Source organism: Pseudochaenichthys georgianus, unplaced genomic scaffold (assembly GCF_902827115.2).
Source record: "Pseudochaenichthys georgianus unplaced genomic scaffold, fPseGeo1.2 scaffold_420_arrow_ctg1, whole genome shotgun sequence".
Classification (NCBI taxonomy): Eukaryota; Metazoa; Chordata; class Actinopteri; order Perciformes; family Channichthyidae; genus Pseudochaenichthys; species Pseudochaenichthys georgianus.
In genome coordinates, this window is record NW_027262985.1 from 42178 (window position 1) to 59429 (window position 17252).

The 17252-nt window shown below is 41.9% G+C and overlaps 1 protein-coding gene across 1 annotated transcript in view; it reads left to right on the forward strand.

Moving 5' to 3' along the window:
• LOC117442378 (fibroblast growth factor receptor 1-like) overlaps positions 1–17252 on the forward strand; it is a 78233-nt gene that overhangs the window by 38395 nt on the left and 22586 nt on the right. Inside the window, exon 7 of the mRNA XM_034078383.1 lies at positions 11247–11370. Coding sequence (XP_033934274.1) covers positions 11247–11370 — 124 coding nt within the window. The remainder of the gene's footprint in view (positions 1–11246; positions 11371–17252) is intronic.

Genomic DNA, 17252 nt, shown 5'->3' on the forward strand with positions numbered 1-17252 from the left:
GCTTCTGTGAACTTCCTTTCACCTCGAAGTCAGCGTTTACTGGAATGAATGCATTCATTGACAATTCAGACCGACTATTGTCTTGTTAACTGTGTGACTCAATTCTCAAGGCCTGCAGGCTGTGCATTATTTAACCATTTTTTTAACCATTATATCTGAGGAAAATTGGCTTCCCCCGCTATTTGCACAGACTATTTATAATTAACAGGGAAACTCAAGGGGCCTCCCTCAATATCTGGAAATTGCAACAAGACTTTCTGCCATTCAAACGTAACACTTATATATCTGGTGATAACATCTTCAATTACCACATTTCCCCCTTTTTATCTCATTCTCAAGAGATAAACTTACACAAGGCATTTTGAAACATATCTGTCATTCTTTTCTACTGTGTCCGTCTCCCAACATTGTATAAATCTATCAGAAACTGAGACCCAAAGTACTTGAAATCTTTGGGAACAGAACACCACTTTCCATGGCAGTGAAGGAACCATGAGAGGGCAACCTGAGTGCTAGAATGCAGTCTCCTTGTGTGGCGAATCATCAAAAAAAAACACAGGGAAAAGGACCAGACAATATACCCAGAGGAAAACATGACGGGGAGAACAGCAAAACAACCAAACCAAGACATAGAAAACGTGATATAACACAATAATCGTAACAGAACCCCCCCTTCAAGGGACGGATTCCAGACGTCCCTAAAACACCAAAACAGTCCCACAAACGTCCAAAAAAACAATGTCCAGCAGGATGGGTGGAGGGGGACCTAAAACTAGGGCCACCAGGGTGGGTGGAGGGGGTCAGGAGGACGGGTTTGGGCTGACAACCCAGGAGCACCGCGGAGGACCCGGAAGGGATCTCGGGCGGACGGCCCGGGGGCAAGGCAGAAGCCGAGAAGGGGGACTCGGGCGGACGGCAAGACAGAGTCCAAGGTGGGGGTTATGGAGGGGCGAAGGCCACCACGGGCAAACTCAGGGGGCCGAGCATGAGGGCGAGGGCCACGGCCGGGAAAGTCAGGGGGCCGGGCTCGAGGGCGAAGGCCGTGGCTCTCAGGGGGCCGGGATCGAGGGTGAAGACTGCGGCTCTCAGAGGGCCGGGCTCTCAGAGGGCCGGGCTCTCAGAGGGCGAAGACCAGACAGCTCCGGAGGCCGGGCAGGAAGGCGCTGACGGGACAGCGCCGGAGGCCGGGGGGGACCCGGTGTCGGAGCTGGTGGGACAGGCCTCGCCAGGATCCCCCACGGAAGAGGACCAGGACACGGGATTGGCAGGACCCCCGGCAGGAGAGCAGTCGGCAGGACCTCCAACGGGACAGGACATAGGGTTGACAGGACCCCGGCAGGAGAGTAGACGGCGGGACCTCCAACGAGACAGGACAAAGGGTTGGTAGGACCCCCGGCAGGAGAGTAGTCGGTGGGGCCTCCAATGAGACAGGACAAGGAGCTGGCAGGACCCCCGGCAGGAGAGTAGACGGCGGGACCTCCAACGGGACAGGACAAAGGGTTGGCAGGACCCCCGGCAGGAGAGTAGTCGACGGGGCCTCCAACGGGACAGGACATGGAGTTGGCAGGACCCCCAGCGGAACCTCCAACGGACCAGGACATTGGGTAGGGACTTGAGACGTTACTCGAGAGGGGACTCGAGAGGAGACTCGAGAGGAGGAACTCGAAAGGGGGAACTCGAGAGGGGACTCGAGAGGGGAACTAGAGAGGGGAACTAGAGAGGGGACTAGAGGAGAGAGGAGGGACTAGAGGAGGGACTAGAGAAGGGAACTAGAGAGGGGACTCGAGGAGGGACGAGAGCAGGGACTAGAGCAGGGACTAGAGCAGGGACTAGAGGAGGGACTAGAGGAGGGGACTCGAGAGGGGACTCGAGAGGAAACTGGAGAGGGGACTTGAGAGGAAACTTGAGATGGGACTGTGGCAGCTGGGGCCAGAGCTGGGTCTGGAAACATGGCTGCGGGGGCCGGAATTGAAGCCAGAATCATGGCTGTAAGGTCCGGTTCTGGAGCCGGAAACATGGCTGTAAGGTCCGGTTCTGGAGCCCGAAACATGGCTGTAAGGTCCGGTTCTGGAGCCCGAAACATGGCTGTAAGGTCCGGAGCAGAAGCCTGGACCCTGGCTGTGTAAGCCAGGTAATCCAGTATGGACGCAAAGCTGCGTGGGCCGGTACTGGAGCATGGAGGCATGGCTGCTAGCTTGGCTTTGCGCCTCCTTCTCTTAGCAGCCGCCTGTAGCATCAAAAAAGCTGAATCCGCTGGGTCCATTCTTGGTCGGTTCGTAATGTTACGGTGTGCAGGAAGCAGGACCCAAATGCAGACCAGAGTAAAAATAATTCCTTTATTCCAAGGCTATATATACACAAAGACAGAACAGGACACTCACCGAAGACCACGTCAATACACAAGACGAACCGACACTGAACACAGGAAGAGACAAGACTAAATACAGGGAGGGGTAATCACAAGACGAGAAACAGCCGGGCAGGGGAGGAGAAACACAAGGGCCACAGGTGAAAACAATCAGACAACTAGACACACCAGGAAAACTAACGACGGGAGGAAAAACACAGGGAAAAGGACCAGACAATATACCCAGAGGAAAACATGACAGGGAGAACAGCAAAACAACCAAACCAAGACATAGAAAACGTGACATAACACAATAATCGTAACAACGGGTGGAACTGATCAGAGAGAAGTAGACTCCTCTGCTGCCTCGACAAGTCCCCCAGCCCGCTGACAGCCGCTTCCGAGTAGTCTGCTGTAGGGCTGTCTTCAGAATCCTGCTCCTCCAGTCCACTGATGGCTGCTTCCGAGTAGTCCTCCTCTGCGAGGGCCACGTCCGTCCTGATGTCGTCCCCGGTCCTAGCAGGTGGTTTCCCCGCCGCACACTGGCACCAGCTGTCCCCCTTTCCTCCTATGCGGACGGCATGAGAGGTCCGCTGGGTCACTCGGTCGGGGCCGGAGAGCCTGGGGTTGAGCCACTTTGGCCTGATGACCTTCAGCCAGACGAACTCCGCTGTGTCGGCCTCCTGGGTCCCCCTTTGGCGTCACCAACCTGTGTGGAGAAATCTGATACAAATCCCTCAAGCCTACGCTCAGGGCTCCTGGGCCCTCAGCTGTTCGACCCACCATTGCGTATGAATACAGAATTCCAACAAACTGTCATTAAATGTCTTTCTATTATGAATTTAGATGAAATGTATATCCCCATAATGACCTAAACAATAAAGTCTATGGCTTTTACTTCTTTACCAGGCTAGTTACATGATGTTGTCTAAATTAAATTCTGTCTCATTACATTACTATGTTTTAGCTTAACTGTAATATGTTATTTCTACATTTCAAACCTCAGTTACTTTAATACCTGTTGAAATATTACAACATTGTTTCATTATCACAGGTCAACTTCTTCAGTATTCCATTCTGGAATTACATTTCTCACAGTAGCCCCTTGGCCACTGATTCTGCATCTGTGTTACCTGTTATAATTCAATCAATATTAGAAACATGTCAACATCCATCAAACAGTATCTTATCCCCAGATATGGAGCAGGTCAATCCCAAAACTGTCAATCAATGGTCGGATTGAACATCCGAGTTGGGGCAGCAGGTTCCTTTCAGTCCCTAAATGAAAAATGTAGGTTGTGAAGTTTACACTCTCCCCCTTTTTACACATGAACTCATGTGTAACCAAAATCCTGTATGGGAAGAAAACCTTCAGGTAATAATGGATTATAAGAAACTATACCAAACATTTTTCCCAAATGTACATCCATCATTTCCACAGTAAACACTTCAGTGAAATGAAGTGTTTCTCTCCATCTTTCAGTCCTAAAAGAAACAGAATCATCATGTGTTAGTTTGAGTTTCACATTCTGCAAATTCCTGTGGGAGTGCACAAGTGCAGTTTTCCAATTCTTTGGAATTTTAGGAAACCTCTCATTTCCCACAGAGCCTCAGAATAATGTGTTAGTCCAAAAGCATGCTTGATTAGTCATTGTTTTAAATCATGCAGTTGCACTGATCACATGCAGACATACATTCACACTCACACTGTCAGGTCGTAAAGTCTTGGTCAGGTTCACCCCAGAGTCAGTCATTGACAGTGCCTTCTCAAGTTACACTGTCGGTCAAAGGTCAGTTGGTCTCAGTGTTTTTGGCCATGTGTCGTGCTCTGCAGAGACTTTGATATTTCAGCATAGGCCAGTATTTTTTGTCTACAAAAATCTGTCATATATGGAGCATCATCATTAATTAATTCACGATTACAACTATAATTTTCCAGATATCTCTAACTTTTCATCGGAACAGCTGTTCCCCACATTCCTTGAAAAGCGTTAGCCAAAAAATGTCACTTCCTTATAGTACTACTACTACAGTTTATTAACACCTAATCTATATTAAAATGTCTAATAGATCTATTTCAGAAACTTGTGCATATCATTATTATTTTGAGTCAAACCATTACTAGGACCTGTGTAGCTTTTCAAAGGTCACTATACTCATTTATCTTCAATCTGGTCTACCTAAAACAATGTTAAACTCTTTAGCAGTGTGTGGAACCCCGGGTGTCCGAACACGCAAAAATTACTCCCTACTTTATCAAGGATTTAAAAACAGAAGTCATTTCGTATGTCCATCTGAAAGCCCTCCTATGGTAATAACTATGGCACAATGGTGAAATCAATACTTTATAGATTGGAATACTATATTTGGCTTGGCACCAGCTCTCCCTTTAACCTTATCCATACAAATAAAGATTTGTCCTATAGAGTGGTTCCTAAAATTATCCTTTTAATGGTGATCAATATTGTAACAAATGAGATCAGTACTTTATTCACCGGTGAATAAAAATCTCTTGAAGAATAATTTGTTAACATGATGAAAAGATTGAAGCATATGGTTCTACTCTGTCATGTCTCCTCCTTTATCCCTCAGTGTGTTTTAGGATGATTCTCATTTTACTTTAATAGTTACCTCTTTACTGCTATTTTTAATTTCCCTATTGATTAATTCATGTTTAATACATCTTTTTATCTTCACTTATTTATCAAGTCAATTCAAGTTCTTTAAATGTGCGCTTATAATAAGTGTGTTTATGTGTAAACTCACTCATTCCCGTTGATTCCCTTCCCCTCTCCTCTGGTTTATCTCAAGCCGCGACCCTGGCCACCTCACATTCTGCTCGACCAACTCCTCCTCCCCCTTTGGCCCTCAGTTGTTGAATCCATTCGCTGTAAGTCTTTGAGGCAGCCATCTGCCCAGCTACATCTGCAGCCCCCATCATGCCACTGTTCTTGCACTGCTTTGCATTTCATCTCCTCCTTTACAGTCTCTCTGCTGCTTTATGGAGGGCAGATTCTGCTCTCATGTCCCACACTTTGCTCTTGTGCCAAATCTCATGGCTCAGCTTGGAACTTCATGCCCTGCTGCGGGTGATGAGAGTAGATCTCTGCCTGTCAGCAAGCTGTTTGGTTCTGGATGCCACAGGTGGAGATTGTTCTGGCTGCAGTTCTTATTGTTGTTGTTGGTTCAGCTCTGGTTCTCTGTCTGGTCTATTGAGAAGCAGCAGTCTCCTAGTTGGGATAGGCCTTTGTTTGCTCCGGTGGATCGGGGTCTTAGCCGTCTGACATGCAGAGAGAGAGAGTCCAGGTCTCGGGATGCATTACCTATAGAAATTCTAGCACACTGAGGTTAAATAAATCCAACCCTTTCCACTCTGTCTCTTTCTAATCATACTATTTGTCTTAGTAGTTAACTGCCATCTAAACAACACCATTAATGTCTACTAATTATATTACAAAAACTCCCTCTAATAATCGTTTCATCCATTGTGACATATTTACCCAAACTAAGTTTTTCAACACCTACATGTTTCCAGCATCGCATATTTCACACACTATGAAAGAATAGTAAACCTGCAGAGCACACTAATCAGATCACAGTAATGTAATTTGACCCAAGTGTAGGCCTATGTCGTTCCTAAAAATGTTAGCAAACACCAAACTCCAACTACAACATTTATAAATAAATTGATTTAACAAAATGAAATCTTATGTTATTCAAAATGTGATAAAATAACAATGATTTGTCTTACACAAGATTGGTCTAACAGAATGACTCTTGACCTCATGGGGTCAAATAAAGTGGATGCTGATCATCCTTAGCATGTGGCCTGAAGAACAAAATGACCTCTTTCTTTACCGTAAATGACACTTGGAAATATCTTTGACAACTCTAACATTTTAGCTTAGCCAATTACAGACCTTCGATAGAAACAGGCGTCCGTTTTACCTTTCAGTTGTAGGATCCTTAGTTGTCAGAGATTATTCCAGGCATCTCCCTCCGTCCGCTGGCTGCTAGTGTTTCCTCTAACAAACCCTTTTCACCCACGTCTAGGGTTGGGTACCGAGAACCGGTTCCGGTTCGGAACCGGTTCCAACATTTCGATTCCAACGGCATCATTTAAAAATGTGAATTTCGGTTCCACTTTTCGATGCCTGAGGAAATGTTTCTCGCCGCTCTCCGTAGCCTACTGTATGACTGCGGCGAGGCGGGAAATGTAGCGTTGTACCTACACTTTCTACAGTGTAACCTGAGACCAGGGCCGGCCCGTTGCACTGGCATTATAGATGTTCGCCTGGGGCGCCAGATCTGTGGAGGCGCTGCGCTGACAGCTCTGGGAGAGAAAACAAATGTTTTGACCGTTGGTGCTCATTCTAATTTTCGGCCTTGATGTAACAACATTCATAATTAAGTAAATGTAACACCCTTTTTCACCCCGGTTACACGTTTCATTCGCCCTGTACGATGGGCGCTGCAAGTGATGAAAATGGGAGATGTTGGCTTATCTGGCACCCGCAGCTCACAGCCAAAGTGCGAGTGAGCGAGGGAGAAAGGGAGGGTACACTGGAACCGGCGCTGTTGTTATTAGCATCTGGTGCTAGCTGCTCTAACAGAAGAAGAAGATGTTTCTACAATGATGTGGAGGGAGAGTCCTCTCCAGTCAGACTGAGGCTGATAACTACAGCTCAGTGAGGTAAAGGACTCTTGAGTGTTTAGATAGTTCACTTTAGTCTAAGTTATCTCAGTGGGTCTCAAACGTTTTGATCACAATTTATGTAAACACATATTTCCAAGGCACTCCTTTATAATTATTGGGATAAAACAGGTTTGAAATCATTCCAATGTATACTATAGGACAGTAAACCAGACATATCGTTTTAAACTGGAGAGATAAAAAAATATGCATAAATAAAATAGTAAAATAAGATATGAATGAACAACAAACATAAAATACGTTACATGTATTTGTTATTGGCTATGGTAGGTTATTGGTTATGCTCACATACTTATTTAATTATTCAAATGTAAACCGATCTTTTTCATGTGGGTGTTTATGTACCCCCTAGATCTAGTCTCTAGTAATTCTGCTTAAAGTACACCAGATTGAAGCATTTTGCTTTAAAATGTTCAAACATTTATTCCTGGTATGCCTGAGAAGGCAGATATGCTTGTTTTTCTCAACAAGAACTTTGTTTTACCCTGCCCCTTAAAGAATCGGAATTGTGAACCGTTAAGAACCGGAATCGAAAAGTAGAATCGGAATCGTGGAAATTCAAACGATACCCAACCCTACCCACGTCGTTGTCACCACTTGTTGTAGCAGACGTCATTCTTTGGCCCCCCTCTGCCTCCGCGTGTCCTTTTGTGAATGGGTCAGATTAACAGAGGAAGAATTCACAGCAACCATTGGTAAGGTTTTAACAAATATGCTGATTTAATGGCAAAAGATACAATAACACAACATCACGAAGTAATCCGGATTACCCCGGCCCTGGTTCCTCCCGCTGGGAAATCTTACTTACTTCGTCTTGGCAGCAGGAGGAAGAGACCGAACCAAAGACAGAACAGGCTTACATGCAAAAACAAAACAGGAGGAGCTGTGGTCAGATGCTCCTCCTTTTAGGTTATCTCATTGGGGGATGCAAAAAGATGGTGTGTCGTAGCACCAGCGTGAGCCAGCCAGATAATAAACAAGTGTCTCTCCGGTTGTAGCAAAACATATCTGGAGCCCGTTATCTCACATTCTTGCCTAGACTTTCCTGACCTGCTGGAGATCTTAAAAGGAATATCCCCTTCCCCCCCTAGTCTCCTGTCCTGCATAACTGCACCCCCTTTATGTTGTAGCAATTTAGTACCCACACATGAAAGAATAAAACAGAAAGAAATCAATAAACCACAAACACAGGTATTGTCTGAGCAGAATTCACATATAGCTGCTCAAATAGACACACACTCCTTAGCATTAACAGAAGTTAATTGTTCTTGTCGCTTTAAGGGCTTCTGTGAACTTCCTTTCACCTCAAAGTCAGCGTTTACTGGAATGAATGCATTCATTGACAATTCAGACCGACTATTGTCTTGTTAACTGTGTGACTCAATTCTCAAGGCCTGCAGGCTGTGCATTATTAACTTAAGAAGAATTTAACCATTATATCTGAGGAAAATCCCCCTTTGGCTTCCCCCGCTATTTGCACAGACTATTTATAATTAACAGGGAAACTCAAGGGGCCTCCCTCAATATCTGGAAATTGCAACAAGACTTTCTGCCATTCAAACGTAACACTTCTTATATATCAGGTGATAAAATCTTCAATTACCACAATATTTACTAGAGTAAAAATAGAAGTACTCAGATCTTGTACTTAATAAAAGTATAGTACTCAGATCTTGTACTTGAGTAAAAGTAGAAGTACTCAGATCTTGTACTTGAGTAAAAGTAGAAGTACTCAGATCTTGTTCTGAGTAAAAGTAGAAGTACTCAGATCTTGTTCTTGAGTAAAAGTAGAAGTACTCAGATCTTGTACTTGAGTAAAAGTAGAAGTACTCAGATTTTGTACTAGAGTAAAAGTAGAAGTACCAGAGTGTAGGAATACTCTGTTACAGTAAAAGTCCTGCATTCAAAATGTTCCTCAAGTGAAAGTAGAAAGTATTCTCATCAAAATATAGTTAAAGTAGCGACAGTAAAAGTAGTCATTGTGCAGATTGGTCCATTTCAGAATAATATATATGATATGTTTTATAATGATTGAACATTAAAGTGTTCTCAAAGCTGGTAAAGGTGCAGCTAGTCTGAATGACTTTGTATACTGCAGGGTAGCTTGTGAATTTACTCCAGGTGGAACTAAAGTCTGATTCAACACTTGATTATATTTCACATTATTCATCCACATGTAAAGTAACTGAAGGTATTAAATACATGTAGTGGAGGAAAAGTACACCATGTACCTCTGAACTGTAGAGGAGTAGAAGCTAGCAAAACATTGAACAAAGTACAAGTATCTCAAAATTGTACCCACGTATAGTACTTGTTGAGTTTATGAACTTAGTTACTTTACACCAGTGGCTATACAGATAGAAAGACTAAGCCTTGCACAGAGGCATGAAAATACATTTTCAAAATGCTCAACAGTTGAAGGAGATATGGTTGGACAACTAGTCCGCTTTTCCAAATCTCCGCGCGTCCCTAAACAAGCTGATATCTTACAGGAAGGAGTCCAGAGCATACAATTAACCGTTAAACAATAATCCACTTTAATGGTAATATACAATGCAATACAAACAATACATTACCATACAAAACCATATCATTTCATATGCATAATGTCAGAAGTGGGCCCACCCCTGGCCCCTGCCCACAGGCCGCCACGACGTTCCAGTCCAAGCGGCGCGAGGAGAGAGAGGCAGAACAGAAAGCTGGATAGGCTTTCATACCAATGATACAGGAAGGGGTGGAGTTTAAGGACAACTGGTCGTCTTTTCCAGTCATCTCAAACAAACACCTCTGACCCTCACTGTCTCCAGCCTCCACACATACACACATCCCCCCATCACATTCCAGAGACCACAGTGGGGTCTTGCTCCAGCTCCCCCACCTTCCTTTGTCCTCAAAAACCACATGTTAGCAGGCCCAAAACCAGCCCACAGTTTTCTACACAAATCATTTTCCCCTTTTAAGCTTCTTCACAGTTTGCATGAATACATACAAATATTTCCTTACACAGTGCTGCCAGAATTATAAACTGACTGCTCCACAATTAAAATAAATACTTTTATATATTTCTATTAGATGTGACTCTTTGGCGTTTCTGTTATTATTAACACTGCTGCTTTAGTTGTTCTGACTGCTAAAATCATCTGTTCCTCATTTTAAAGCCGATATTGCAGGGGGTCAGGGGCTCGGGTCCTTGTCACCTTTTTCATACCTGATGACTTTGCCTCCCTGACTACAGTTGCTTCAGCGTGTAGAAGCTAGTAAGCCTATTATTTGATTTGTTTTAGATAGACACAACATGTTTCATATGCAGACCTTATTTTCCTGTTCCATGTTCAAATAAACCATTTTCAGTGGTAATTTTTTTTTGGTCATGGAAAATTAGGTAAAGGTCATGGAAAAGTCATTGAAAATCATTGGTGAAAAAGTGTATGAACCCTGTCTTGTGTATATGCATGTTTGATGTTGCCATTGCCTCAGAGGTTCGTTGGGTAATCACACACTGCCAGTCTTGGCAGATTTATGGAAGAAAAACTATAACATGTCTTGGAAAAAAGAGCCAGACATCAGTTGGCGCTAATAAGACAATTTGTGGCAGATGTATATAAAACATGTACCCATTTTCCTTTGGTCTTTGTTTGGTAGGACAAAGACCCGCTGTTTGTAACATAGGCTGGTGTCACAGGAAGAAGGAGTAGTGTGTTATCTTGTTATCATCACATCACACATCATTGACCTTGTTAGCCGTCGCTTTGAACAGAACAACATTTGATTTACGACAATTCATATAGGGTAAAAGCAGATGGAGAGAACACAAGTTCTCTTAAGTTCTTAATGTAAAATTCAGAATTGCAATTTAGCTTCATCTCTGTGAGCTAGCTGCTGGCCTCATTTACGTTACTTCAATTTGAGTTGAATTTAAGTACTGATTGTTCTTAAACACTATTAAGTGCTATTTTTACCATTTCCATCAGGACCTAATCTGACCTGCAGTGAGTGGTTTTTGTGAGCTAACACATCTGTAGCTGCCAACAAATTAACTAATCTGTGTACATAGCTGGGATATCCCCTGTGCTGTTTAATACCATAAACCGTATGTTTGGATACTTAGTCACTTTGAGCAGCAGTCCTATCTGTACTGTGTTTGTACGCCAGTCACTCTAACATTTGCTTTTTCCAAACTGTTAGGTCCGGGATCATGTGTGGACCATCATCATGGAATCGGTAGTTCCCTCTGATAAGGGAAACTACACCTGTGTGGTGGAGAACCAGTACGGCAGCATCAATCACACCTACCAGCTCGACGTAATGGGTAAGTGTAAACTGCAATCAGGTTGTCTGTATATTAAACCCTGATCAATACATCTATATCATGGCTTGGTCACCTGTTGAATATTGATGAGAATCCAGAGTATTGGTGTTAATCTTTCAATGTTTTCTGATTTTGATTCAATATTGATTGATTTGGTTTGTTAGGGTCACGCTTTGATTGAAATCCCCAGTCCGCTTTGTGCTAATAAAGATGTTGTCCAAAAATATGGTGTAGAAGCAGTAAAGTGTGCTTAGGACGATTTAATTGTTATATTATTGCATATTAATATGTATTCATGCTAAACTAGCACAAATAAACAGATTTAGCTAAATAGTGTTTAGTATTTCTTAATTCTCACTTACTTCAAGAATAACAACTTCAAGTTACACAAAAAATAAACTGCTGCCTGGTGCATTCATGAAAATGGGAGGAGTTAGCCTATTTCACCGTACGTTTTGTTTCACCAAGACATTCACCATACATTCCTTTTATTTATTTAAAAGAAAAAAAGGGTTAGGGTTGCCCCAATTCCTACATGAATCAATTTGTCCCTAATCCTTTTCCTTAAGTAATGTTGGATAATACCTCCAATATCTCATACCAGAATAACCTATTAACCAACCAGTTGTAATCCTCATCCCCGAAGCGTCAAAGTCTTGTGTTGGGTTCGACTGTATCTCTCTCAGCCCTTTAATAAATAAAGCCTGTGCACGAGTGATAGATGTGTGTAGAGGAGAGAAGTGATGACTCCCCTCAGACCTGCCCTGAGCCTCACTCCTACACCACTGGTTCTATAAAGCTCGGCCTCACTTCCTCCGTCACTGCTGTCCCTGGGCTCGACCTCAGTCCATGTTTAGACCCTGATGAGCAGAGATACAGCGTCAGTGAAGGGAGAGTTTTTTCATGAGTGCTTGCTAAGTGCCCATTGTAAAGGAAACTTCTGTTGCAATGGAAATCAGGACTCAGAGAGACACGGGAGGAGCAGGAATTCTGAATGTCAAACACTGGGATTTATTGAGAGATCCAACGGCCGGGAGCATTGGCAAGGTTTTCACACAACTTCCTCATGTCAATCCCAAGCCAACACTAAAGGTTACACAGAAAACACAGCGCAAATCTACACAGAGAATATAGGAGGCAGGGCTGTGCATCTTCACTGGTCTCACGATTCGATTCGATTACGATTATCATGTCTTCGATTCGGTTCGATATCCCGGTGCATCACGGTGCATCACGATTCATACCAATGCGTTGCATCCTCAATTTTCTATATTACTGCACATGGCTTATTTTTCATCAATGCATACATGCAGTAAATACATATGAACTCTCTTTTTATTATTTAGAAAGTGCTTCAGAAATCAATAACATAAATGTCTTGACATTAAACCAAAATAAATGAATTGTATAGGTCTAGCCTCCGTGTGTGAAGTTGTTCCATCCTCAAAAACAAAAAAATAATGCTCCTGCAGTCGAGCTGCAGCTTCTAGCCACGGTCTTCTGTTAAAGAAAGGACACTGAATGTCCTGAATGTGGCATCACACACAGGACTTGAGTCTGAACACAGCAGACAACAGGAGTATTTACAACAGCATATACAAACAAAAATACTGCATGTGGGTGCACACTTACATTCTCTGTTTTACTGTTACATAAATCCCATGAATGTATGAGATTAAATTAGCTTCATTATATCTCAGTGATTAAGTGAATAATAAAGTTTCTATCGGGTCACTATCAGCCTGTCACTCATTATTTTCAGGGAGGGGGCGGGGCTTGGAGGAACGGAGAGGAGACGGTGATCGCGGAAGCTTTTTTCCTCCTGCCTTCACAAACTTTACACACGTATATATCGTCTGCAAATTGCTAGAGGACATTCATACTTTGCAATCCAAGACTTAATTAAATCCACCAAAAACCTGACATGATTGAAACGCGATTATTTTTGAAAAACATACATCCCTGTCACACTCCGTGTCGCTGCGGCTCAGAGACACAGGGTCCCTGTGTCTCTGAGCCGCAGCGACCCGATTGAGAGCGGGTCCTTCTGCTGTTGGTTCTGGACTGGTGTTCTTGTGTTGGTGGATAAAGCAGACTGCTCCGTGTTGCTGTGCCGCTGTCACTTCTGTTCCCTGATCTCTGCGTCACCGACCGATTTGATATTAAAGTGACAGAAAAAACGTTATAGTAAAGCCGCGGCCGGAAAATCAGGAAGCAACGTTACTACTCAATAACCGATTATCTTCCGTCACTGCATCGAGACCGAATCGTCCACGTCCGCATCGCAATGCATCGTAGAAACGATTATTTTCAACACCCCTAATAGGAGGCGCCTATATTCGCGCTCTTTTCTATCCTAATCGATCACACATGTTTAGAGACAAAGAAAGTCTGTTAATGTCATCTGCGCGCATGGTCCACACTCCCCCACAGGAAGGCAGGACCTTTGACCTGTGCCCTGCTCTAAGTTGCAGGCAAGACACATAGGAAAACACTAACATTCTCCCCTGCACAGATAACAGGAAAATATTCTCTAACAGATCCACTCTTTTATCAATTTATTGATAACCAATTAACATTAGTCTAAAAATATTTCAGTCACTACTTAAATCAAATAAAACGTCCTCAGAGTTGTGTGTGGATTCTCATTACATTAATTACATCAAAAGCAGAATAAGATTGAAACAGTCAATCACAATGGTTGATACAGACAACCACAATAGAAAATCATCTCTCTTCAGTGTTTGATTTCTTTTTGTCAAAAGCACAATAATAACACACATGTAATACAAAAATATAATAGTAAAATATGTTTCAAAACAAGATCTTTTATCAATTATCACTCAGTTAATCTCATTCATCAAACACAAATTCAAAATCAGCTTACATCTTAAAGATTTACTTCAAGGCAATTACTTATTAAAACACAATTAGAATGTAGGATTATAAGAAATCGAATTGAGGTATTAAATCAGAATCATGAGAGATCCAGCTAAAATTCCCAGTTAAGGTATAAATTCACAGTGATGAATCGATCAATCTGTAATCTGTAAAGTTACAGTGTCCTCAATCTTTAACATTACTTTACGTTTACTTCAATACACTTATTCAAGAGTAAGGCACTTTACTACATACATTTTATTCAAATACATTTGTTTAAAATCTGAAAAGGAAAAGTCAGGCATTTTATTTTAACAACCTGAGGAAGGAAAAATCAAAAAATCTGTTCTTTATTCAAGGAAAAATCAAAACATCTATTCATTTGAAACCGTCAGGCAGGTAATTTTATTTTCTGTATCAACAATGAGAGAGACTAAGCCCTCGTACTGTTAAGATTGCTCAGAGTCTATGGGGAAAAGTTGTACCAATCCTCAGCTTCATCGCTAATTCTGGATGCTATGTCCAGCTCACTAAACCAGCTTTCGTGAAAGGAATTGGGCTAAACATAGGAGAATGCATAGATTCTGGCATATTTTGGCACAGCAAACAGTTGCTAATATTGCGTTCATGTGCGTAGTTTAACATTAAACTTGCTGCAGAATTAGTTTTAGTTCGTTTAAAAGGAGTGATTAAGGCCTTTTTGAAAAATCTACATCACCTGCTGAGTATTTAAGTGGAGTGGATAGAACATTTGTTTTTCTATCTAAATGTAGCATGCAGTAGCACCTGGATTGGGAACCTGGTAATCTGGTTTCCTCGTTGTACATTTTACCTGGTAATGATTAAGGATAGTAACATTGTCTGTTATTGTTCAATACCTTATCAATCTGAAAATATCAATTAATTTATTTTGTTTAGTGTGAAAGTGTAATCTGATCTGACAAAATATATTTGTCACCACTATTTAACACATATCTGTTCATCGGAAATATAAAAACAATCATTAATTGTACATCTGTAATCATATGGTCATTCAATTCAAATGTTATCTTTGTACAAGAGCTAGAAGAACATGTCCTCCTGACTCGTTCTCCTCCTTTCTTTATGACACAGAATGTCTGGTGTGTGAAGGCATCCCGATACTGTAGATTAGCACTGAGTGCTGATTGGCTCAAAACTCTTCTTCACCAGAGCACCATATTTCAAACCCCCCAATTGCTCTGCTTTTTGTGGCTCATTCAGTGAGCACTTTATGATCTCCCAGTGAACCAGAGGCTCATCTGCCTGTATTCCTTCTGCTATCTGCTTGAGAGCAGAGCCTATTCCAAATGGCACATCCAGATGCCACCCCCCGTGATGGGAGATGTTTAGGAAGAAATCTGCCCCTCCAAGAAACATGGAGCCTCTAAAGCCATCGCTCGTCCTGCAGAGTTGTCTGAGCAGAAAGATGAAGAAGTATCCCATCTCCTCAGAAAGTTGAAGATTAGAATCCTCTCATCTCGAACGACCTCATGCCTCCTTGCCCGTGGTTGGGGTGCTCTCTACAGCCAGAGGGTGTGACCCTCTCTCTCTGACCCTTGGCCTTCAGAGCTGTCCTAGTTATTGGGTTAACACTTGATAGGGATGTTTTCCTGAGTGCAGACAACTCAAAGTAATGGATTAGCACATTATAATTTAATTACAAAAATAGGATAGGCCCCTCAGAATTATTTGGGAGCCTTCCTGACACATGCACATGCATAAATTGAAGGTTTGTGTTAGTCAGTCCAAAGCAGTCCAAATCAGAGAAATGTTATTGTAATTTAAAGGTGAGCTAGTGCCTGGATATAACCCCTTCTCAATGATTCTAAATGTTATATTAATTCACCATTTGATAAAATATTAGTTTATCAGAAATATATATTTTTCCTCTTCCATAAAACAGGTTTGAGTAATAAATTACCCAATATAAAATCAATTACACATTATAATTGACTCTTCCCTCCCTTTTCTTACATATGTCACATATGAAATAATAACTTAGGAGTCTATTTAAGCATGGTATAGTTTATAATCTATTACTCGAGAAGACTCAGTATCACCTGTGTGCAGCTTGCAAAAAAAAAACAATTGTGAGAAACATATATTAAGCAGGAAATTGATACCTTTGTTGAAAAACAAAGCATATCTGATTTGGGAGGAAAAGCTTCTTCCCCCTAACATCTGAGTCACTACTGATGGCATAGCATGAATGGAATTGGGTGTCTGAGGGTGTCACTACTGAGAAATGTCAAACAAATTCAAAACCTTACATTTGAAAACGGGTTTGCATTCCTCCACTTAAAGTGACGTTATCATTGGAAACAATAAAAGCTAATTGTTTTGATGTAGAATCTATCAATTGAATCGTTAGAGCAGAACAGAATGGTCGTATTGTAGCATGAGTACCGTGCAGCCTCTAGTTTTACCAGGTGGAAACATTGTCCATATAATGTGAATTAGTGTTGTCACGATACCAATATTTTGGTTTCGATACCGATACCAAGTCAAGAATTGCGATTCCGATTCTTTTTCGATACTTTTCTTAAAAAAAGGGAAATACGGAATATCGGCTTTAAAATTAGGAATAACAGATGATTTTAGCAGTCAGAACAACTAAAGCAGCAGTGTTACTAAGAACACAAACGCCAAGGAGTCACATCTAATATAAATATATATAAAAGCATTTATTTTAATTGTGTAGCAGTGAGTTTAACATTTTGGCAGCACTGTTGAGTATTTTGAAAATGTATTTTCATGCCTCTGTGCAAGGCTTAGTCTTTCTATCTTTATAGCCACTGGTGTAAAGTAACTAAGTTCATAAACTCAAGTACTACTTGGGAACAATTTTGAGATACTTGTACTTTATTTAAGTATTTCAATGTTTCTTTTGCTACTTTGTACTTCTAATCCACTACAGTTCAGAAATAATGGTGTACTTTTCCTCCACTACATGTATTTAATCCCTTTAGTTACTTCACAGA